Here is a 23,429-nt window from a genome sequence, read left to right as displayed (position 1 = left end):
ACAGGGAGCTGAAAACAAAACAGAAAGTACGCAACGCGAACACCGTGGGTCTTCTCGGCTGTGTTTCAGAACAGCCGCCCGCGAAGAGCAGCGGCCTTTTTCTCGCCCGGGACGAAGGCGGGGACGCGCACGCCGCGCTCTCCCGCCGCAGCCGCCGGCCGCAGCAGCTCTCCGCTGCTCCCGCACGCAGACACGCTCCTCCAGCGCCGCCGCCGCCGCGCCCGGTCGCTCAGGAGCGACGAGGCTGCTGGGTTCGATGCACCCACGCGGGCGCAGCGAGAACCGCGGAGCCGTGGCGGGGTCTGGGCTGGAAGGCCCCTTGCCCGCCACCCAGTCCGACCCCCCCGCCACGGGCAGGGGCACCTTCCACCAGCCCCGTCCAGCCTTGCCGCGGAGACACCGCCCGCGCGGGCACAAAGGCTGCGGGCAGACCCGGGCTGCGGGGCGGGACGGGTGTCCCGGGCTCCCGCAGGGAACCCCTCCGCTCCGCTCTGCTCCCCTCCCCTCCCGGCGCCCGGAGCCGGCGGGCGGGCCCGCACACGCCTCCCGCGGCCGAGGACGGGCGGGGGCGGCGGGCGCGGAGCGGGCCGGGCCGGGCTCGCCATGGTGCTGGTGGTGGTGATGGGCGTCAGCGGCTGCGGGAAGTAGGCGGCGGGCTGGGGGGTTGCGCGGGGGAGCGGGCCCCGAGGCCCGGCACGGGGGCTGTAACCGAGTCTCTGCGCTTCCCCGCAGGACCGCGGCGGGGCGGCGGCTGGCAGCGAAGGTACGGCCCCGCCGGGCCCCAGGAGACCGGCGGCGGGGTCCGCGGGGACGCTGCGGGGACCCTGCGGCCGGCGGGGCGGCGCGGGGCGGGGCGGCCTGTCCCCCCGGGGCGGGCGGGCCGGCCTGGCGGCCGCCGTGCCGCTCGCCATGGCGGCGCGGGTGGCAGTTCGCACCGCGGCCCGAGTGGCCCGTGGTTTCTCAGGTGCCGCCTTTGCCCGTCCCGGGATCTTGACTAGCTCGCCCGGTTTGGCGGAATGACGCGTGGTTTTCCTTTTCCCCCCTCTCCTTAGCTGGGGTGGGCATTCTGCGATGCAGACGACTATCATTCTCCGGCGAACAAAAAGAAGATGGCGGCAGGGACACCGCTGAATGACGAGGTACCTTGTGTTCGCCCCGAGAGAGCGGCCTCCGACGCCTTTACTTTCGTAACCTGCGGCTGAAGTAGGTCGTGTGTGGCGTAGACCAGGCTGACCGTAAGCGCAGGCTGAATTTACAGGTCGGCAGCTGGTGGGAGAGGGAGCCTTTTTTCGTGTTGCAAAGGATTCTGCTTAAAGAAAATAGTTTACCGAAGCGTGCTTGGTAGCTCATTTTATGCTGGTTCAGGGTTTGTCAGAAATCTCTCCCTCTACATCAATACACAGCATCACAGCCTTAGATTACATGCTGCTGCTTTGAGTTAAATACAAGAGGACAGATCGATGTCTCTACTGAACTACATCTCATCGCTTTCAGTTACTGCACTGATTAGTTCCCAGTCTTCTGCTTTGTGCACTCCTGCTTAAAACGTGCTTACTTCCCTTCAGCCTGTCCTTCAGCCCGAACAGGTAAAAATGATCGAGCTTGATTTTACAGTACCTGCGAATTCAGAGACTTGAGTAAATTAGAAGAGTTACGACGCCTCTTGAGCTTTTTGTGGGAGATCTCTAGAAACATAAAGCTGAACTAAGGAGTTCTTCAAAGCTCTCTCGGTAGACTGAAAAATATATTCCAGATTCTTGTTAAAAACTTCAATGCCTTGCTAGTGGTTGGAAGTCCATAGAAGACGGTGTGTCGTCTAAAGCAGCATCGCGCAACTGGACGACCGGACCGTTGGTGTGTGGTGCCCAGGAAGAGGGAAGCACCTCTTCTGAAACACCAGAGATGAAAAATTGTGAGGGCGTTCTTGAATGCCAGTGGGAACTTACTCTGTAGTGACCATAACAAAAAGGTGTTGGTTGTCCACTGAATCCTTCGTTGTGCTTAGCCAGCAGTAACAGCACTGAAAGATGAAACGGGAGCAATTGCGTAATGCTCAGTAGGCATGACAGAAGTTTGTGGGAGCTTAGAATTTAAACAAAGAGTCTAATGAGAAGCTGATCAATCACTCGCATTGTGTTTGCCTGACTACTGAGCAAAGGTGTTGCAGCATGATTACATTTATTCGTGATTGCTGCTGACATAAAAATGACATAATTAAGTTATTGCAGATAACTGAATTTAGATCTGTCTGTTCCTGAAAACCTCAACTTTGATCCAAATCATTGTGTGTGTTTGCCAAGATGTAAGGAAAAAGAAATAACAATTCAGGGTGCACATTTGAATTGTATAATAGAAGCAAGAGAGAAGTTGACTGCCCTTCAGAGGTTTACAGGGTGCATGCGACATCTAAGTACGTATCACTTCCATCAGATACTTGTAGGTATCTGTAGTATAAAAAGTACTATTCCACTAAAAACATCTTATTGATGAGATGCCTAGCACTTCTCGTTAGCCTTCAGGCAGTGCCAGCAAATCGACATTAGGAAGAAAGAGAATCAAAGCTGAACTTGCTGTACAGTTTAATGCTAATTTTCATCCGTAGTCAAATGCTCTGGATGTTAGAAGCAATTGTTTCAAATCAATTTCATAATCAATTTTGAACTAACTTGTTTTCTTTCTAGGACAGGATTCCCTGGCTTTGTGCATTGCATGATATACTAAGGAGGTAAGAGAACATCTAGCTTTACATCTAGAGTTTGGGCTAAAGACAAAAAAAAGTACCAAAAGTATTTTCCCCGTGGCATGCCAAAGCAGAAGTGTATGTAGCAGTGTAAAAACATTCTGCAGGTAGCAAAGCCATTCTATTTTCACTAATCTAAGATGTTGTAATAATTGGTGAGGGTGAGACAATCCCCAAGTCACAGCATTGGGAAAATTGTTGCCAATGATAGCTGGTTTTCTGCTGCGTATGTAAAAATAATTTCAAGGGTCCGGTTCACTAATAAGCCTGGCATTAGCTGCTTAAAAAGGATGTAACCACAGAATGCACCGATAATGACAGTAGGATAAAATTTTGTAAAATATTATTAGTTTGAGCGAGATACGGCATCGTTTGCTTGACATCATCTGCCATAGGATCTTCATGGAGAAGCTGATGGAAGTGAGGGTGGGATGAGCAAACAGTGAGGTGGACTGAAAATAGGCTGAAGAGCCAGGCGCAGAGGGTGGCGATCGGTGGCACCAGATGATGGGGCAGAGCTTACGCTCCACGAGCTTGCAGGTCACGCAAAGCGGGGAGGAGTGGCTGATCCAGAGGGACCTTGAAAAGCTGTAGGAATGGGCAGACAGGAACCTCATGAAGTTTAAGACAAAGTGCAAAGTCCTGCCCCTGGGGAGGAATGACGCCAGGCACCGGTACATTCACTGGAAAGCAGCTTTGCAGAAAAGGACGGGGGGGAAACGTGACAGACACCCAAGTTGAACGTGAGCCAGCCATGCGCTCTCCTGGCAAAGCAGGCCAGCAATACCCTGGGCTGCGTTAGTCAAAGAGTTACCAGTGGGTCACGGGAGGTGGGTGATCCTTCCCCTCTCCTCAGCACTGCTGAGGCCGCACCTGGTGGAGTGCTGTCTCCGGTTCAGGGCTCCCTATGGGGAGAGGCATGGGCGTACTGGAGAGCGTCCAGCAGTGGGCCACGTAGCTGATGAAGGGACTGGAACATCTCCTAAATGAGGAATGGCTGGGGGCAGGGACTGTTTGGCCTGGCGTTACACAGTGGCTGTTACTCGCTTGTGCGTGTCAGGTGAGCGTACCTCACTGGAGCGTGGGTTAATTCACTGAGAAATTTGTCTGGGGTGTTATGCTGGATCTGTTGCCGTATGTTACATGTTAGTCCAAGGCCACTGCCCAGCTCCAGGAACCTTGGAAAATCGAGTACACTTTAAAAGAGCCTAATGCCAGTAGTCTGGCATTACTAGTGCTCACAAGTAGCCCAGGCTGGCATTGGCTTACCTAGGTGATAGTGGTAGGTATTGTAAGTTCTTATTTCCCTGGGAACCAAAACCTCACAAATGTACCATGATTTTTAAATAGGTTTATTCCTAATTTTAATTTGATTACAGAATGTATTTTCTTAGGGAGGCATTCCAGTCACTACTTCATAGAGACAACTAATTCGGGATTTCCTTACCCGCAGAACAGACACACCCGAGGTTTTATGCTTGCTTTGTTTTAATAAACCTTTCCAGTAAAAAATACGCGTGCAAGGCTTTTCATTTACCTGCATCCAATCCCTTGTTTGACTTGAAGTGGGCATATATGTAGTGCTGCCAATGAGTATGGTTACAGGAATCGTAAAATGTAACACTGCAGTTAAATCTGAGACAGTGAAAACAGTTGTTGGAAGTATACCTGTGTATGTATTTAAGAACAGAGCTCTGTATCGTTCAGCAGCCGCTTACTCTCTAGACGGATTAGTGTAGTGATTTTATAGATAATGGACAGAAGCTTGTATGGATATTCAGTTGCTGCTGTCCTCAGCAATTAACGAAATGATCACGACACTTCCTTGTGCTAGAATTGAATTTAATTTAGGAAAGAAGGGTGGCTAGTAAAGAAGGTCCCCAAGATTGAGATTTTACCAGGAGGCTGGCTAGCATGACCTCACTTTCAAATCACACCTTCACCTGCATTGAAGATTTGGTTGCAAATTTCTGTGAAAATGACGAAAAAATGCCACTACTCCCATGGCTGTCCTCTGCTAGGATCCAGGGCTTTGTTCAGCAGAGCTAATGAGCCATTTTGTTACACCACATGTGGAAGTTTTTTTTTTTTTTTTCTTTTCTTTTTGATAGGGAAGAGGCATCTGGACAAGATGCAGTTCTGGCCTGTTCTGCGCTGAAGAAGATGTATAGGCATGTGTTAGTTAGTGGAGCATCTGCAATTGAAAGCAACCAGCCAGAGCAACCAGGAGAAAATGCAGCGCTGAAGATCCTCTTTGTTCATTTGCATGGGCCTATAGACGTCATTGCTGGCCGCCTGGAGAAGAGGAGAGGACATTTTATGCCACCTGAACTTCTCAAGTCTCAGTTTGATACTCTGGAGCCTCCTACCGCACCAGAAAACTTCATTACTGTCGGTCTAGAAAAATCTCTCCCTGAAATAGTGCTGGAGATTGAGTGCGCCATTTTTCAGGGTGAGGCTTTTCTGGAGTGAGTTTCTGAACTGCATGTGCAGAAATTCCTTTAAGGGTATCAAGGGTATGAAACAGCATTTTAATTATTAAATTTTTAAAACAACTTAATTTTTCCTGAAAATTAAATGGATTGCAATGTTAAGAGCTGGTTTACTGCTGCTGGTATTTTTATCATGGCTCTGTAAAAGACGTACAGGACGAAATTTTCAAAAACTGTCAACTTTTTAAACCCTTCGCTGTATTAAGTTAAAACTCCCATTTTAGGAGGAGCCTGCTTTTGAAAATTCTGCCAAGGGTGACACACAGTAATTTCATTTCTTCATTTTAATTTTTACTCTGTCAGACATGGAGGTGGGCACATCTGCTATTAAGTGATGAAATAACTTACAGCTTTGTTAGAAACAACATACCTATTTTTCTAGAAGAGGCAGGAACATGCATGGTGAAGTTCTCTGCCTGACACAGCCACTGTCTCACAGCCAGATGTTCAGCAAGTTGTAGCTTCCGTGTTTGTGCCCTTGCTAACCTCACCAGGACACTGGTGACTTCATGAGGGCTTTCGTGAACTCTTACTGTGTGCATTGAACACCAAGCTGAAACGTGAGAAAAAAGGTAGTGGTGGTGAGGCAATATACAAAATATAATTCTATGGAAAGCTTTAGAAATTAAGTGTAAGTGGCATCATATTGGCTCTGAACTCTCATCTTTCACGTACAGAGCCTACCCACTGATGAAGTGCAGTGGAGACTGAGTCAACCAGTGATCCAATATACTGAATACAACTGACAGATGTTTCCTTCTTTTAGAAAAGTTAACTTACTCTTTCACAGCTGGACCTTCTCCATCACTTCCCTGTTCTGGTGTGCTTTAGTCCTCCACCTCAGCCGATGTCCAGTCCAACATATGCTTGTGGACAGGTATTCATACAACTGCTTTAAAGCTTAAGATCAAGCCGTTTCTAATACATATTTTTTACAACTTTTCTTGTGATCAGAAAATTCCAAATAGTCAATCAGATGCCTGACTCACACAATTAAAGGTTAAAATCCTTTTTTATTCCCAAAGTGTTTTTTAAAAGGTTTTTTTATGCCTTGTTACACAAGACATGCCTTTTTAGCTTAACTTAATGAAAACTGCAGATAGTTTCTGTGAGAAAGATGCGTCACATCCGAATGGAGCCATCCCCGTGTGCCATTGCAGATGGCTTATTTTTAGTGTGTCATGCAATTCTTTTATTTCTAGATGGATTAACTCCTTTAGAAGCAAAACTCATGTTTCAAAGCATCTTTGGTGCAATTTTTACCCAGCTAACTAGCTGAAAAACATTTATCTTGGTTCTCATTTTGTATGAGTAGTAAGGGCTTTGTGGTTTACTAGACAAACTACTGTGCTTAGATCAGTGCAATAAATGGGCACTATCTGACTGAGAGCAGGCATTTTTAGATACAGATTTGGGATTGTAGACATTAACACACCCACCCAGAAGTGCTCTTTTGCTGTTTGTTTGTGACCTGGAGGGAGAACACCAGGCAGTTATCAGTTTTAGTCTGCTGATACTTGCTACAGCAGCACTAGAAAAAACGCCCTCAATTCAGACCCAGTTTATTCTGAGAGCCAAGGTGAAAGCTTAAGACTCAGAGGCAAAGTTAAGTGCAAGAGAAAGGCACGTATGGCTGATTCCTAACACCCTCTAATTTCAGAGGCTGGGCATCTCTTCAGACCAAGTGACTGGTCAGCACCAGTGAAAGGAAGTTTCCCATCTATAAAAATGAAAGAAATTGCACCCTCTTGTGGTACCTCTGCTTTTAATGAAGTCTCGATTTTTTCCCAACGCACCACTTAACAAACAAAGAGCTTTTCTAATATACCCATCATTAAAAACAGATTTATGCTCGCTTTTTTTTCAGAGACCATAAAACTAGATCAGGGCACTGTACAGTGATGGAAAAGCAGCTCCACCCTGTCACAAACAGATATGAATAGACCTTCAAATAAGAAAAATAATTGGGTGACATTTTCAAGTGTGAGTGCTGAAAAGGCTGGACTCTAATTTTCAGATCTGCTTGTCAGCATTTATAGCATGCTTTCGAAGTGGCTGGCACTAACAGAACATTGTGCTTAACATTTAAAAACTGTTCTCTCAGGGAAGCCTATGTAGGCACCTTGGATTTTGGAAGTCTTTTCCAAACAAAGTAGCATGTTCTTAATTACAGGCAGTTCATGCTTCTTCAAATAAGGTCAGGGTATTTCTCACTCTTTGCTCTAGTAACAGTAATATTTCCTTCCCCTAACTTTTTAATATATTTGCCTTTCGCTTTTACTTATAGCAAAACAAAGTATTTCCACAGTTCAAATGACACTGAAAGAACAAAGCGACCATTTAAATTAACATGCCATTAATCTTCTGAATGACAGGTGCAGTTTTCACCACTGGAATTCAGTACTTGAGTCTCTTAAGTCCTAACTAGCTGGCGCTTGAACGTTGCAATCCCCACTCATGTCCTCTGTGAGATGGCACCTCTTTACCTCCACATTAACTGGAAATCATTACCACCTAAAGCTAGTTGTACTTTGCAGACCTAGGGTTCGTGAGAAACTCCTGTTTCCAAGAAAGGGGCAGCTGGCAGTACGTGGATGAACACAGCGAGATGTTAAAGATACACCATTTTTTTTCAGAATGCTGATCTGAAGGTAATGCCGAGCATCTGCTTTTCTCTCAGAATCTCAGAAGAGGGAGTTTGCCTGCGCCTTGCTCCATCTCAGAGCAGGACAGATACAGCCAAAAAAACCTGAAAAAACTGCACCTCTAAACAAGCAAGTAGAAGCTAAGAAGCCATTACTTTCACTGGAAAGTGCAGGTGAAATCTTCAGGAACACAACTTCTTATAGGTGTCTCTCCCTCTAAACTCTTCCTGCTCACTTTTTATTTAGAAAATGAAGGTTGCAAGACTCCTTGGAAGCTTTTCTGATGTCTGATTTGTTTTCCTCAACACAGAACCAGGCTTGCGTACTTAGCTGGACAGAACTGTTGCAACTTACTATTTCTTAAACCTTTGCCACCGTGCCGCATCTCTGAACTTTGCGACACTAAACCCACAAGGGCTTGCAGGAGTGGCTGGCTTTTTTCCCTGCTGCAGGGAAAGCCTGCTGTGTTGCTGCTGGCCTGTTCATGCGCAGCTGCAGGAGTGCACAAATGGCTTAAAAAGAATACTGAACTTGCATTCACAGGGCTGCGTGTGGACCCCAGCTCCACAATTTGAGACAGTTCCAGATACTGCACAGAAGGTTGTTTTAAAGTTAATCAGTTCAGGAAACTCTCACCTGCTATTCTGAAAGGCAAAAAAGCATTATTTCTGTTCACATATCTTGTGCATCACAAATTAGAAGATTAAGATGTCAGTCATCCAAATGCTAACCACATAAAACCACTCTCCAATTTTTATGATGCTGTGGACATGTACAGTGGAAGGAAAAGATCAGAGAACAATCCCTGTATGTAAGTTCCATTTACCCACCCAAACACAGTCCTGCAACATTTCATTTGCTTTAGGTTATTTAGATGCAAGTTTTCTGTCCATATTTTGAAATACATTTAGCAAAGTCAACAAAAACTAAAGAAGAAACACCTGGAGTCAGAACTTGCTTTTCCTGCCTCTGCCATGAGCACAAATTATCTACAGAAGGTACATGCACTACACATCCTAAAGACTATGTGCGACTTAAAGACTTGTAATGTGCTGTGTAAAAAAAAAACCTGCTACAGCATAAGCACTTTGCAATGCTATGAGGAAATAAAAATGAAATGTCAGATCCCAATAGCAGTATCCATTCATACATTAAACACAGGAAGGGGAGAGTCTCCTTAAACTAGCATGGGTTATCTGTGAAGGCACAGGAACAGACCCAGCTGCCTGCCAGCTCAGCTCCAGATCGAGGTGGTTATTTTATTACGCAGGCACTGAACCAAGAAGGGAATTGGACAGACCACGTCCTTTACAAAACTAACCGTCTTGCTGCCACGTGCCCAGTGGTACTGTAACAGCGCTTCATCTGCAGGTGCGCATTTTACAACTTTTAAACAGCATCTGTCAGTTCACCCTGTCATGGCTTTCAACTTTTTTCTTTTTGCAGCAGTTACTTTCTCAAGCAGCAGTTCGATGATCAGGCAGTGCAGTTTTGTAGACAATCCTATCAGATCATTTGGCTCAATGTAGGGTAAAAGAAGAAAGCGGGGAGATAAAAAGACAAGCTTCAGGCACACATGCCCTTCTGGCCCAAACTTCAAGCAACACTTTTCAAACATGAGTTATCCAGCTGCTCACAGTTAAATACAAGTTTGCTTCTGAAAGAAGAGGTAGAGGATACTTCTGAAGAGAGAATTTTAAACAGAGGCAGGAAAAGGGGCAATGAGTATCAGGGATAAACAGGAACGTTATAATATGCTATTAAACCAACAACTGTGATCATTCTTTTACAATTAAAGATGTAATAAAAAGTCTACCCTACCTGTAAACCTTATTCTATTTACTGTGTTTTCCGACAAAACTAAAACTCCTCCTATGCAAAAGGCGTCTCAGTGTTTTACCACTACTTACAAGGAAGTCAGTAATTGTTGTTGACAATAGTTACAATATCTATTGTACTTCAAGAAGAAAATTAGCTCAAGGGCTCATTGTAGAGTTTAGGTCAACCTTCCATCTCTTGTTGAGCTGGAATAAAATTTGACTTCAAATGTAGTATCTCATAGTTTGTAATGTGCAACTGAAATACTTACATAGGTGAACTGAATGTTGTCTCAAGAAAGTTTTCATGCTAGTTACGTTCATTGTTTTAGTGTCTTGGTAAAGCTTGGTAAAAATTATCCCCCTCCCCACCTCATCCCCACCCTTTCGGCTGTTATGGATTGTACTCTTAAAAGGACCCGTCTTCCAAATAGTAAGGGGTCTTACTTTCTTTTAAAGTGAGGTCCTAATAAGGCACACTATAAAGTTAAATTAGTTACTTTGAAGATCCTCATAAAATAAATAGCAATTGTGAAAATAACTGTAAAAAGGTAGCGATTATTCTACAGAAACTACTTGCTATCTGCCACTTCCCTATCACAGTCTTGTACTCAGTGCAATGAAAGCTACCCATCCAACAGAAGTCAGCGTGAAGGTATGATGATGGGTCTGATCACTGGCTAGGAAATAAAAGTAGGAATAATTTTGTACCCAAATGCTAGGTATTTTTAGAGTTTTTGTTTATATTAAGTTCATCTTACCAGTAGATTCTTTTGTTCCGATACCCCCACTTTACCTAAGCTAGTAGTCTCAACATCATATGCCTCTTGCTCTCTTTCTTCCACCTCACACTCCAGGAGTTGTTTACTAATCTTAGCCAAGAGCTGGTGAATATTCCCTGAGCTTACACTCAAATGCCAACTCTTAAACTGGTGAGTCTTCTTGAACTCTGTGTAATCACCAACTGCAAACACACTGAGGCAAGATGCTTAAAGATTTTTTAATTCATTTATTATCTGTGCACAAGAGAAGTAACTACCAATAAAAACTCAAAAGATATACAGTATTTTTTACATGGTGGTTAAAAGCAATTAGAATACCACATGACCATTGAATTAATGTTTCCAATTACAAATCAGAATACACATTAGAATTTCAGTGGAACAAGCCAAAGAGCCTTAGAAGCAGTTCCAGATCACGAGGCAGCACCCCTTTAATTTACACAATGATAAAGGTAATAATTTACAGTTAATCTTTCTGAATATTGAGACAGTGTTTCAATGCAAGTTTCTGTACAGTTAGATGTAAAGAGATAACCAGAACATTAATTCTAGTATATTTTAACTGAACTTGTTTAAGCATTTTTGCTGAGATGGTTACCAAAGATGCTGGAAGATTCTACACCAAAAACATGTTTTACAACTTTTTCTGCCCCCCTGGCTTTTTTGCGCTACTTATAACCTCATTCTATTGCAATGTGTAAATCTCTAGAAATGAGCTGTCTCCACTGTATATATTGTGTTTATACAAATCAAAGCAAAAAAAGGTAATTACTCAAGTGGTATAAATCTTACAGCGTTTTGCTAGCAAAAAAAATACATGCCGAAATCACAATAAGCAGTATTGGTGCCCACAAATTGTAGCTTCAATTAATTTGTTTCCTTCTTAATTTGTATTCTACATAAATTACTACTGAAGGCTAATGTTTAAGTAGTAAATAAATTGTACAGTTGCAGGTCAGCCAAAACCTGTTCACTCAACTGTGAAAGCTGATAGTTTCAAAAAAATCACAAATAATGCAGAACAAAAGAAGAGTGATGCATGCAACAGAGTGAAAATGCATTGATTCCCACTGTTTGAAGAAAGCTACCGCACTCCACCTTAAAATGCATCAGACCAATTTTAGTTATAACAAGACAACCCTAGGACTGTCATTGTCAGGGTGAAATAAAGCAAATATTTAAAGATTTAAGAGCTGTTATCAAAAATAAATTACATTTTTTCAAGTTAAAGAAACACTGCTATGAAGGCTGAGAGCCAAGCAGCCTTTCAATAGCTGCATTGATGTCTCCTCCTGTTGCTATTAGTGCTTGTAAGTTTGCTTCGCGGTTCAGAAAGCCCATTGCACTCAGCTGTTCCAGTTGTTGCTGAAATCGAACTTCTGGATTTTGCAACTGCTAAGAACAAAATTTCAAGCTATAAAAGCATAACACACATTTAGCAAAGTACAGGATTTAAACATAGTTGGTTCTGCACCACTCTCTCTACTAATTTCTGACTAAATCTTTTTCAACATCCTAAAACTATACTATGTCATAAATTCAATTCACAATTGAATTACTTTTTTAACAAGTCAGAGGAGCTTCAAATTTTAGGAGTATCTAAACTTACATAACATTTGTGATCTACAGCAAAAGCTGCTTGTTTGATAAAAAAGGATTAAAATTCAATTGCGTAAATTCATGTCCCATGAACAATTTCTTAAAGATATGCATATAGGTAATTTTTTTTTAAATGAAACAGAGTCCAACCTAATAATGTGGAACAGCAAGGATTATGATGATGTCACTGTTGGAAATGGTGAACATCACAGGCCTTTTTTCTGCTTGACACAAAAATCATCTCTTTTTTAATGCTCCAAGTATTTGTTGACTGAAGTTACCAAAATTCTAGTTGTTAGAAAGCTTCAGTCTAATGCAAACTGGCAGCTGTGCTGTATGGGATGATCCAGGTCACACAAACTCGTAGCAAAATTCTGAATGATTTCAGTGGTATGCCCTTCAGTTCAGAGGCATTTTTGAATCAGAACATTTGTAGGAAAATAATATGCCGGAGTAATACCGAGAAGTCACTTTTTGAAATCAATTAGTCAATTTAGATACCAACACAAAACTTGCAGAGCTACTGCTAATTTTCCTTTTGTTTTAGTTCAACAGTTTCATACATCAAGGAATTACTACCCGTATTTAAAATCTGCATGTGGTTCCAAACCAATACAATGTCAAGAAGTAACATGAAATTTAAGCACTGTCCCTCACCTGCTTCCCCCAAGCAAAACTAAACAGAATGTTAACTCAGTGGTGTAAGATTTGATAGCATAGTAAGTGAAAAGGTATGAGAATATAGTTTCCTACAGTGACACTGACCAGCACTTCCTCACGGTTAGATAACAAGAGCAAAACGTCCATCAGCTCAGCAAGCTGAACTAACTTAACTCACCCTGTGGCAACAGCGGAGCAAAAAGCAGGACTGCCCCTTCCACCAGCAGTCTGCCATCACACAGAGTATGTATGGTCTAAGGGTGCTGTGTCACACAGCGCTCTTCAGAGTTAACAGCGTGTCTCCCCTAAAGCCAGTCTCGCTCACCCTACAACTACTGGCAAAGCTGCTATCCGTGCATGACTTCTACCTGTGCTTGATTTCTGGAGCTCTCTGGAAACACTTAACGCCACTCAATATGTTACTAAAATGCACTGAAGTCTGGACCTGCAGGACGTCAGTGAAGCCATACAACAAATTCAGGCCCCCAATAACTACAGTGTGGCTATTCCAAAGTGTGGGACAGAGGCTTAGTCACTGCTAGAGGGTAACAACCAGCAATACAGAAAAAAAGCAGAGGTAATGGTGTCCAATATGCTTAAGCTTTTCTCTTGCCTGAGCCCACAGTTCACTTGTCAGTGAACCTTACCTCCTTAATCTGTCCCAATCCTTCCAACCATTGCATAAATTCAAGGGTATGAAGATGAGTGTATAAAAACTAACTCCTCAGAGGACACTACCTCAAATGTTATGTTTTTTTCCAGCATTTACTTGCACAGCTGTAACAGTATTTTTAGGCCTCCTCTGCTCTCCTTTGACCAGAAGTATCCATGGAGCTCACCCCCCCTCAACTATCAGCCTCCCTTCTACTGGTTTACAATGAAAAAAATAAACTTAAAAATTAAAAATTTAGAATATAGTGATGGACTTTACCTGAGCATTTGCACCAGCAAGTGCCTGCAACATCTGTTGGACAAACTGCTGCTGACCAGATTCAGCAGTTCCTGATGCTGGAGTTGTATTTTCACTGGGAACAGAACCAGGTACTGTAGACCCTGCAGGAGCTCCAGCACTTCCCAATCCACCTAAACCAGGATTAAATCTGCATAATTGACAGAAGAAGAAAAACACCACTTGAAAAATAAATATTATCTTGTCTGTTCTCAGTTATTTAATTACCGACTAAAAATCCTGTCAAAGAGTGGGTGACCATTTAAGTAAAGTACTAAGACAAAGGCCAGTCATCACTGTTTCAAAGTGCATGGCAGGCAAAAATGTGACAGATTCTAAAACAATTTTAACAATTTAGTTAAACTAAAAAAGGTAGGAAGAAGTGTCTTTAATAAAAACTGTGTATCTCTACGTGCAAGATGAACAAACAACATAACACAAGAGACTAGTTCTTGCCTAAATTTGTAAGGCTGATTCTTACCCTGGTATAAGCCCCGGTGCTTCTGTCGCTAGCGTTTGCAAGCCCTGCTGAATCTGCAACAAAGCCTGCATTGCTCTAGGGTTTGACATAGCTGATAATGTGTCAGGATTCTGCATCTAAGAAAGAGAGAAATGCTTAATCATATGCAGATGTTCAAAGTTAATCTCACTACATGTTTTATACAGTTCAACAATTTCAGAACTTGTTTTTCAACTTTATAGTTGAATATTTACATTAAAACCTTCAGGTATTTTTTCTTTTTTTGAGACAACTTTCATAGCAGGTGATCAATGAACTCTAGATGTGGACAAAGCCTTTCACACCAGAAGTACACAAGGAAAAGTATTTTTCATTACCTCTTCTAACAGACTTCATCACCTTTCAAAGCCACAGGGCTGTATTAGTTCAACATCATTCTAGAATTAGTCTCCTATATCGTATTACTTGTAACAAACAATGTTGAACACAATGAACTTGACGAACAGGTATCGGAGAAAGTTACACAGTATTTCTTTTTCCTAGCTAAATTCAGACCACAGGAGTTTGAGCATGAGTATTTGTGCATGTTTTCATACCTGCAGTGCCCTCACAGCCTAGAGAAATGCAAACGTATACTCTGGAAAACTTACTAGCAAGCAAATGTATAATATTCAAGGGCTCTCACTCTACTGTGACTTCAATTAAAAACTGTCTCTCACATCCACAGATAATATAATAGGCAAATCCTTTTAATTTCTGACATTAAATGTCCAGAAACCTATTTTAGTTACCAAAACTAACTGCTTACCCTCACCTCCACTTAAGAGATGCCATAGGCAAGTGAAAAGTAATGCGTTTCAGTCACAAGTGACACAGTCTTGGTAGCCAGACCTACTTCAAATAAGCAGACAGGCTTATTAATCTTAGCAAACTTCACATGGCAACTAGACCAAATTCCTTCTGCTGCAAAACCACTTTTGATTCACATAGAAATGCACAGATTAAGGTCAAACTTCCTCTGGTGCAGAGTAGAATATGAAGAACTCCAGTCTGGAATACAGGTGCATAACAAGACTTAAGCACAGCAAGTTGTTCATATTCTCCATTCACCTCTTGGATTTTTATCTTCCTGATAGCTAGAAGTCAGAGAATAACTAAATATGTAGCTGGCAAAGTTGACCCAAATTTAAAACAGGAAAACATTCTGGGTTCTCCAAAGAAAGCTGCTGCAACTACTTTAATAAAATATTTCAATCACAACTTACTGTCTGATATTTGGAGTTCTTTTACAGAAATAGTGGCCCAACAATTCTCAGAGCACTGAGGTGACCTGGATATTGTCTCTATTAATGTTTTAAATTCCAGCTGTTAAATAGCAGCAATTCTTGTTAAGACTTGTATAAAAGCTGCGGATGCAGTAGCTCACAGATGAATTTTCCTAGTTCTGCTGGGCAATCGCCCTTTATTGTAAAAGATGCCTTCCATTATGCAGAGGAACATAACATGTTTTTTATCACCTGATCCCATAATATAAATTCCAGTAGACAATCAAGGAATGAGCTGCAATATTGTCAACATTCTGAGAATACCCAGATATTTCTCCACTTTACTCCACCTGCTAACGCTGCTGATCATCTGACCTAACATAGTGAAGACAAGAGGACTGTGCAGATAAACCCCAAGGTAATACTGACACAAGGAGATACCCAAAGGAAACAGAAATGATTGCCACTGTGCCTTCATTAATTACCATTTATTCACAGATTTCAAAACATGCATGTGGTACTAGTTGTTCAGATACTACTAAGTCATCACCAAGGAGCAGCATTATGAGACACTGCAGCCATTCACGTGGTTGAAACAATATAACTAATTTCTTCTCAACACTGAACTTGCTACCCTAGTTCATGTATGCGTTAATTATTTTACTCAAAACTGCCTGTGTGCAATCAGATTGTGGCAACACACTTACTCTGGTTTGCAAGGACTGCCCAATGGCAGAACTAAGGCACTGGATTAAGTTTTCAACTCCTAAAAAAAAGTCTTACTTGCTCCTATTTAGGCAACACAGTACTATTACACACTGTGGCAGCTAATACAAAGAAAGATACCCAGGCTGCAAGCACAATGCTGTTAAGAAGGGAAGATGGTGGGAGGGCAATCTTTACAGGCAAAAAAACCTGCAGAAGCCACTTCTTTTGAATTAGCTGATGACTTGGGTCTTTCAAGGGATGCTGTCAAGATCTCTTTACCCACATACTTAAGGCAGATTTGTAGAGGTATGAGAAAAGCACAGTGAAACCTTATTCTAGCAGCGGGAAAAGTATTGATCTTTTTAATTTGTGAAAAAAATCATGTTGCAGACAGGTGTTCTCTTGGCTGGTGCTCAGTAAGAACTATTACTCCTTCTAAGCAAAGAAGCAAGGGCAAATCTAAGCAGTTGTGCTATCCACAAACAAAAAAATCCACTAAAAGTCAGATCTAACTTTTGAAAGGGATGGAAACATAAAGCAAGAATTTATTAGCAAGGGACAACCTAACTTGTGTCTAAAGCCAACAAGAATATATTACCGAAACTGGCTTTTAGCCAAATCAAAGGCACCAGTTTATTGAAAACATTGCTCACTGACTTGAAGACATTTATTAACAGCTTCTCATCTTACTTGCTGAAGGAAAGTAGGAAGTTGTTGTCTCATTTGTTCCTGAAGTTGAGGATTTCCAGCAAATAAAGGATTATTCAACATCATCTATAGGACAAAAATATTTAACTTTAAAGATCAAGCAGTAGAAACTGCAGAGTGGTTTAATACAACTACTAACACTGTAACAGTTTATGAAAATAACCTCACAGAATGATAATCATCTACTACTCCTTTTGCAAAAACTTGTTATGAACAACCAGCTGAACACATTGCAGGGGTTTTGTTGATTTTGTTGCTGTTGGTAGTTTTGGTTTTGTTTGCTTGGGCCTTTTTTTTTTATCTTTTAAGTGAATGAATTGCCTGATACTTGCCAAGACAATCTCATCTATATTACAAGAAAATCCTTTTCTGCTCATCCTCCAATATCGTTCCAAGTGATCGTTTCCCTGTAAACATCACCTACAGTCAGGGATATTTTCCAAGTATTTAATACAGAAAAGATAACCTTTTTTTATCTCAGTTCAGCATTTGACTTTGGATATTCATGCTTTAAGTAAAATTTGAAAGCACTTCTAACGATATCATTCATAAAACAGCATCTGCACTTTTACATTGAGCATGGGTGACAAAAGAGAAGTTAAAACCAGAATTACGTCTAGATATCGCACCAATTCCCCTCCCAAGCTAGCGGGGGTATATATTTACTGGCAGATCAACCTTAATTTGCAACCAAAACATTTGTTTTGTCTAACTGACTCTTATACTGGGCCACAAGTTTAGGGCCCTACAAAACATACACAAACTTAAAAAGTTGTTTTAGAAGCATGCCTGGCACGATGTCCAACTACAAATGGCAGAAGCCCACTGCAACAAATTGTTAAATGTAAGGAGGTAATAATTTCAGTGAGTTAGGCATTAACATTAAAAACTGGGCCACTCACTAAAGACAATTGTTGAGACGTTGGCACAAGCGAAAATTTAACTGTATCACAGATTCAACTCTTTTTTGTACTTCAATGCACACAATACATTACTACACCAAACGCATTTACCTGTACCGCAAGATCAGGATTCTGGCTTAATGACTGCATCATGCTTCTCATATAGGGTGCAGACAACATATTCTGCATAAGTTGCGGGTTTTCTGTTATCTGCTGTAATAAACTCTGCATTCCTGGTGTGTTGAACATACCAGCTTAAAAAAAAAAAAAAAAGTAAAAGGCCACTTTAGCAAACATCCTGACTATCATCAGATGAATCAGACTACCTAAAACCAGGATATAACCACTAGGTTTCTAACTGTTTTAGTCCCTCAAACACACCTCAGTGTGGTTCTGCTTACACAGATGCATCAACCATAGAAGTTAAGACAGAGGCTGTTATCCAACAAGCAGTCCCACTAAGTATCTACATTATTAGCTGTTTTCACACTTGCCTCCAAACAGGAGAAATACCAACCTTTCATCTAGAGATTCCCTACCTTTATTTTAAGGCAATAGACAAGTGCTATTATCACTCTTAGTTTACTTTTCATGTTTGTTTTTCTGCAGAGGGCTTTTGTAGAACACTTGACTAGTATCAAAGTAAACAGCAGTCAAAATTGAATCAAAAACTCTAATGAAAAAATCATTTCAGCAAACTCCCAAGAATGTGCAAATATATACAGCCACGGTAACAAACACACCTCCTAGTCCAGGTCCCAAATTTGGTACAGTTGAGTTCTGTCCCGTACTGCCAGAGGTGCTATTTCCAGCACTACTACTGCCACCGCTCTCACCACTGGTGCTGGTACTTGTCGTGGAGGTCTGTGAGCTGGACTGAGAAGCCCAGGGATTTGGTAGAGGATCTCTGTTTTCTGTACGAGATGGCTGACTGTCCCCCCCTGTTGATGCATTGCTTACTAAAGAAGCAAAGGGGTTACCTCCAAACTACAGAGGGAAAAAAGCAAACATGTATCATCTACTAAAGCCAACTGTTAAGTCTACTATAAATAGCAAGTTACCTTTCCAAAATCACACATGAAGACAAATGTTGATGGCTCTTGATCAATTATACTCACTATCCTACAGTAATTCATTGTAAATATTTTTAAAAGACACCAACACTGAGAGATACTAGCACCTCCAAAAACATTGAATCACATTTCTTTTTAAAAGCAGTGTTGCTACTACGCTGCTATTTTGATCACAGTAACATTGTATCTTGCATACTGGTTTCCAACTTCAAAGCCTCTTTTTCTTCCCATCTTAGGTTCCGAGCTACTAAACGCACCTTCAGAAAAATTTTCCTGGACCTCACAATATTGAGGGCAAGGAATTACAGGAATTCAAATTTAAGTAATACAGAAAATCATTAACTTTAAAATAGCTTCTCAAACACACAAAGCTCTATGTGTATTTCTTCAAGCTTAGAAGAGTACAGAATTTTTAAATATTGTTCCTCTCAAGAGTAAGGAGCCACACAGCAACTTCAAGCTTCAAGAAATATTTTGTCAAGTACATATTTGGAAATTTACATTACTTACACGATTTTATTTAAAAAAACCACTACTTTCAGTGGCATTTGCAATCTTTTCTCACCTGCTCCTGTGCTGCATTCAACATTGGCTCCTGAATATCTGTGTACATACGTCGCAAGGCATTGTATCCACCCGGTATACTTTCCAGGTTGCTCAAGGCTCGGTCTTGGTTTCGCATCATTTCCTGCATCATTGCAGGGTTTCTAGCAAGTTCTAGTGTCTAGGGAAGTGGAACGTTTAATCTGTATTAATAAGAAATCCATTCTAAAGTGAAAACGTCAGCATTTGGCAGTATGTCAGCTACCACTGTCTAACCCAATTTCAATTTATGATTAAAGCAAAATCAAGATGTCAGCTTAATGGGAGTCAACTGAATTAGATATTTAGCCAGCATTCTACCACAACCATCACCATGCTGTCTGGGTCAGGAAGCACTGGCTAAACAGAAGACAAACCCCGAATGAACTATTCTTTTCTTTCTTCAACTTTCCAACACAATATACTACTAGCATTTGTAACATCATTACAACAGGCAGTCTATAACATGAACTTTAAAATAGATACCTACATTTTCAAAAGCATCTATTTATTTTTTGATACCATCTGCTACACAGCATGTCTTAAATACCATCTAATTTTAAAATCACTCAGAAGTACCCACAGTTAGATAAAATGAAAGTGTGTATTATTTTGGAGAATTACTACTTTTGGTGAATTTATTGTTGGCTAGACAACAGAAGGTTTCAAGTGCACACAGGGACATACAAGTCTAACCGCAGAAGACATGATCACACAGTCTTCAATGTCTTTCAAGACTATGCTGTAGATTTTCTGAATTATCAGTCTATTTTGGACATTACCAACTAGAGATACAAACATCAGTTGCCTACAGCAGCCTTTTATGGATTTTCTAAGAAGTCTAAATACTTCAAGGATGCTTAAGCACTCAATTAAGCATGTCCAATTCCTGCTCTGTTTTTCACAGTCACAGTACAACCAAAGTCATGAACTTGCAGAAATCTTTCTACATACCTGTCTCATTATATCTGGATTATTCAGCATGTGACTGATTTCTGGATTTCTCTGTATAAGTTGCTGCATTTGAGGGTTAGCCATAATTAACTGCCTCATCAGGTCAGGATTTGAAAGCATGCTCTGAACAAACGGATTTTCCATTATCTGAACCATCATTTCTGGGTTGGACATAAGTTGCCGCTGCATCTGACTTTGCAACTCTGAAAAGTTTGATGTATTTAAGCCCAGGCTACTCAGACCTGCCAAACCTCCAAGGCCACCTTGAAGAGGATGAAAACAACATAATTGAACTTTCAGCTTCTAATACACTTCTAAATACATGCAGGTTATCTCTGGTTACAAAATACTTGAGCATATCTCACACTTCAAAATAATGAAAACCCCACCTTTGCAAGGCTGTTAAGGAGTTATTCACTAGGAGTTTGCTTCTTTAAATCACAAGCCACATAACTAAAAATCCAATAAACTGCATCTGAAATATAACTTGTTACAATTCTAACAGCCTTTCTTCTCATGTTCCACAGCTAAGACACAAGGGATGTTTGAGTTTTTGAGCCTTAGGTTCGCCTCACCTCCAACACTTTCCAATGCGTTTAGAATAATCATTTATCTGTCTCCTCTTGGTTAGACTATAACCGAGAGAGATCTCCCACCATGACTCACATTCCCTATTCTAATTAAAAGTAGAGCTGCTGTTCTTACTAATGCACCAAGAACTACTTCTGCTTAGAATTCCCCTCCTTTGTTGAATCTAAACAAAAATTTTCAGAAAGTACTAGTCAGTCTGAAGATGCTTACACTTAAAAAATTGCTTATTGCTTATTATGGTTAGCTTTCCAATTCAACCTCCCTCCCACCCCATGAAAGCAAATGAGATGAAAAAGAATGAATGAAAAACTCCACTGTGATTATGGAAACAGACAGTATTTTAAAGTCAACAGACTCCAGCCTCTTCATTCACGAAAGAGAAGACTGATAATGCTATCAGACTTGGAACCTGAGAAATACTGAATTGTGAGATTAGAAGCAATTTTGTTGCTTCTGTTCCAGATCTTGGCTTCATGTTACAGGTACAACTTCATTAATACTCTCCTCACAGCAATTCAGATGCACTTTTATGGAGCATAAAGGACAATGGAAGCAGCTTCATTACCCATATTGCCAGAATATGACATCAGTGGCACCTTTCTACTGAAGGTGAAACAACACAGTCAGAAGTTCTGCATATAAAATTCAGGAAACAACTTTCCTCCGATAACTTATTGATCAGAAACCTACAGCCAATACCATAGATATTTGTAACCATTTTTAAAATTGTTTTCTTTTATAGTTCTGTTCACATTAGAATAAAGCTTCAGGGCAAATTACCTGAATCCATGAGAAGCCACCCACCATGCTACCTAACAAATTTTCTTACCCAAGCCAAAAGGGTTGCTATTTGTTGAAGCTGGTGTTGAGGTACTACTGCTTGAGGTTGATGTGGTAGAAGTACTCCCAGTGGTGCTTGCTTGCTGAGCTGGATAGTCTTGTGATCTAAAAAAACAATTTTAAAAGTCGCAAGTTTAACAAGTTCATTTAAATAATGCCATTAAATACAGAAATAGTGTCACGCTTGAGTATCTTAATTTATATTTTGGTTCTTTTTTTTAAAAAAAAAAAAAAAATCACACTATTATCTCTAGACGGCTTTCCATAATAGATCTTTCTCAGACATCTGTACAGTCATCAGTTTCTCAGAACAGTAGTTTGAAACATTAAGGAAATAGATGAGTACCACCGCAGCCATTACCACCACCTCACCCTGTCCCCAGCATGCCCACCAGTAAACTGTTTCAGAATCACAGAATATTAGGGGTTGGAAGGGACCTCTGTGGGTCATCTAGTCCAACCCCCCTGCCAAAGCAGGGTCACCTAGAGCCTTACCTTCCTTCAAGGATCCTTGCCTTCTTCCACTATACTCAAATACCACCGATTACATGCCTGGGGCTTAAAGAAATAAAGCCTAGAAAGATTTACTGTCAGATTTGTTTCACGCTACATCTTTAATAGGATGCCTTACTGCATGTGAAATTCAGTTAATGTCTTATTTCATTAGAAGACAAATATCAGAATCTCAATAGCCTTTAAGACTTGAAGAACAGAGTAAAAATGTAGTTACACAAAGGTAAAGCCAGCATAATTTAGCACAGGCACTGAAGGCTGTCCAAGTTATATATTCACCACACCTTTCCACTGCAGGGGCATAAACATGAGTGCTGCCATGTAGTAAGAGATCAAGCAACTGAGCTAGCAGAAAGCTAGTGTGGCCTCTACTGAAAAGAGGCTAGTTTGAAACACAAATCAGTTCACCAGTCTTCAACAATCAATCTCATAAATGACTGTATCTGCAGAAGTACAGGATAAAATAAGTTGTAGAAACTATGAGTTCAGACCTCACACAAAGCTTTGAGGATTCGACAGTACACTAAACTCCATATCCCAGTTCATCTCAGAGTACCTTTCAAGCTGTAATAAAATTCTGTGCTTGTTTCACTACAGCAAAGACTGCAAAAACAAACCAATCAACCAACAACCCCCAAACAAACAAGCAAGCAAAAACAAAAAAAACACCAAGCCTAAGAGATGCCTTAGGTCCACATGCTTCCCTGAGGTTTGAGTTCTCTGACACCAGACTAAACATCAGCCACCAAATCCACAGACAGAAACCGAAGGAGCAATAAAATACTTCGCACACCTCACAAGTTCTTTCACCAGATGATCAACACTAGCTTGTAAGTAGCCCATCTGCTGGTATACCCTGCTGATTTGACCAGTGTTCTTGTAAACAGGCAAATACAACACGGCATGCCAAGTCATGAAGGTATACAGTGCCATGGGACCAAATCATTTAAGTCCATAGTAATTCCTATGAACTTGGTTTCGTGTATTTTGATTTGTATTCCTTCCTTGTTTATTTTCAGGTCTATCAAAACACACTCATATTCTGTTGAATGAAAACCTGTTCTAGAGGAAACCTTCCAGACAGATGTTAACAATCCAGGAAAGTGAATAGCTGGATACTTGGCTTTGACATAAGCTGTCCTGACACAA

General features: G+C 41.2%; 2 protein-coding genes across 5 annotated transcripts in view; one reads left to right on the top strand and one right to left on the bottom strand.

Moving 5' to 3' along the window:
- Window positions 1-234: 234 nt before the first annotated feature.
- IDNK (IDNK gluconokinase) lies at window positions 235-5,334 on the top strand. 3 transcript variants are annotated; one of them, XM_075410534.1, is made up of 5 exons: window positions 235-251; window positions 733-763; window positions 1,053-1,139; window positions 2,682-2,725; window positions 4,852-5,334. In XM_075410534.1, the coding sequence occupies exons 3-5, from the start codon at window positions 1,110-1,112 to the stop codon at window positions 5,210-5,212; spliced, it is 435 nt and encodes a 144-aa protein (XP_075266649.1). In that variant the 5' UTR covers window positions 235-251; window positions 733-763; window positions 1,053-1,109; the 3' UTR covers window positions 5,213-5,334. The 3 variants fall into 3 exon arrangements, with proteins under 3 accessions (XP_075266649.1, XP_075266648.1, XP_075266647.1); XM_075410532.1 differs by lacking the exon at window positions 235-251 and adding an exon at window positions 544-644; XM_075410533.1 differs by lacking the exons at window positions 235-251; window positions 733-763 and adding an exon at window positions 526-644.
- Window positions 5,335-10,675: 5,341 nt separating this feature from the next.
- UBQLN1 (ubiquilin 1) overlaps window positions 10,676-23,429 on the bottom strand; it is a 29,344-nt gene continuing 16,590 nt past the window's right edge. The window contains exons 3-11 of one of the 2 annotated variants that reach the window (XM_075410647.1): window positions 21,757-21,872; window positions 20,337-20,599; window positions 19,366-19,524; window positions 18,471-18,714; window positions 17,839-17,981; window positions 16,808-16,891; window positions 14,166-14,281; window positions 13,667-13,835; window positions 10,676-11,871 (exon numbers count right to left, since the gene is read on the bottom strand). In XM_075410647.1, coding sequence (XP_075266762.1) covers window positions 11,716-11,871; window positions 13,667-13,835; window positions 14,166-14,281; window positions 16,808-16,891; window positions 17,839-17,981; window positions 18,471-18,714; window positions 19,366-19,524; window positions 20,337-20,599; window positions 21,757-21,872 — 1,450 coding nt within the window. In that variant the 3' untranslated portion in view covers window positions 10,676-11,715. The remainder of the gene's footprint in view (window positions 11,872-13,666; window positions 13,836-14,165; window positions 14,282-16,807; window positions 16,892-17,838; window positions 17,982-18,470; window positions 18,715-19,365; window positions 19,525-20,336; window positions 20,600-21,756; window positions 21,873-23,429) is intronic. The other variant, XM_075410646.1, reaches the window with a different exon arrangement.

Source organism: Opisthocomus hoazin, chromosome Z, assembly GCF_030867145.1.
Source record: "Opisthocomus hoazin isolate bOpiHoa1 chromosome Z, bOpiHoa1.hap1, whole genome shotgun sequence".
Taxonomy (NCBI): Eukaryota; Metazoa; Chordata; class Aves; order Opisthocomiformes; family Opisthocomidae; genus Opisthocomus; species Opisthocomus hoazin.
Note: the sequence above shows the minus strand (reverse complement) of the source record. Positions and strands in the feature narration are given on the sequence as shown.

What these genes read in the sequence shown, in the direction of transcription:
- IDNK (XM_075410532.1), top strand. Translation starts at nt 604, where the DNA reads ATGGTGCTGGTGGTGGTGATGGGCGTCAGCGGCTGCGGGAA. An exon ending in GGCGTCAGCGGCTGCGGGAA is followed by an intron (nt 645 to 732) that starts GTAGGCGGCGGG and finishes GCTTCCCCGCAG; the next exon opens with GACCGCGGCGGGGCGGCGGC. An exon ending in GGACACCGCTGAATGACGAG is followed by an intron (nt 1,140 to 2,681) that starts GTACCTTGTGTT and finishes TTTTCTTTCTAG; the next exon opens with GACAGGATTCCCTGGCTTTG.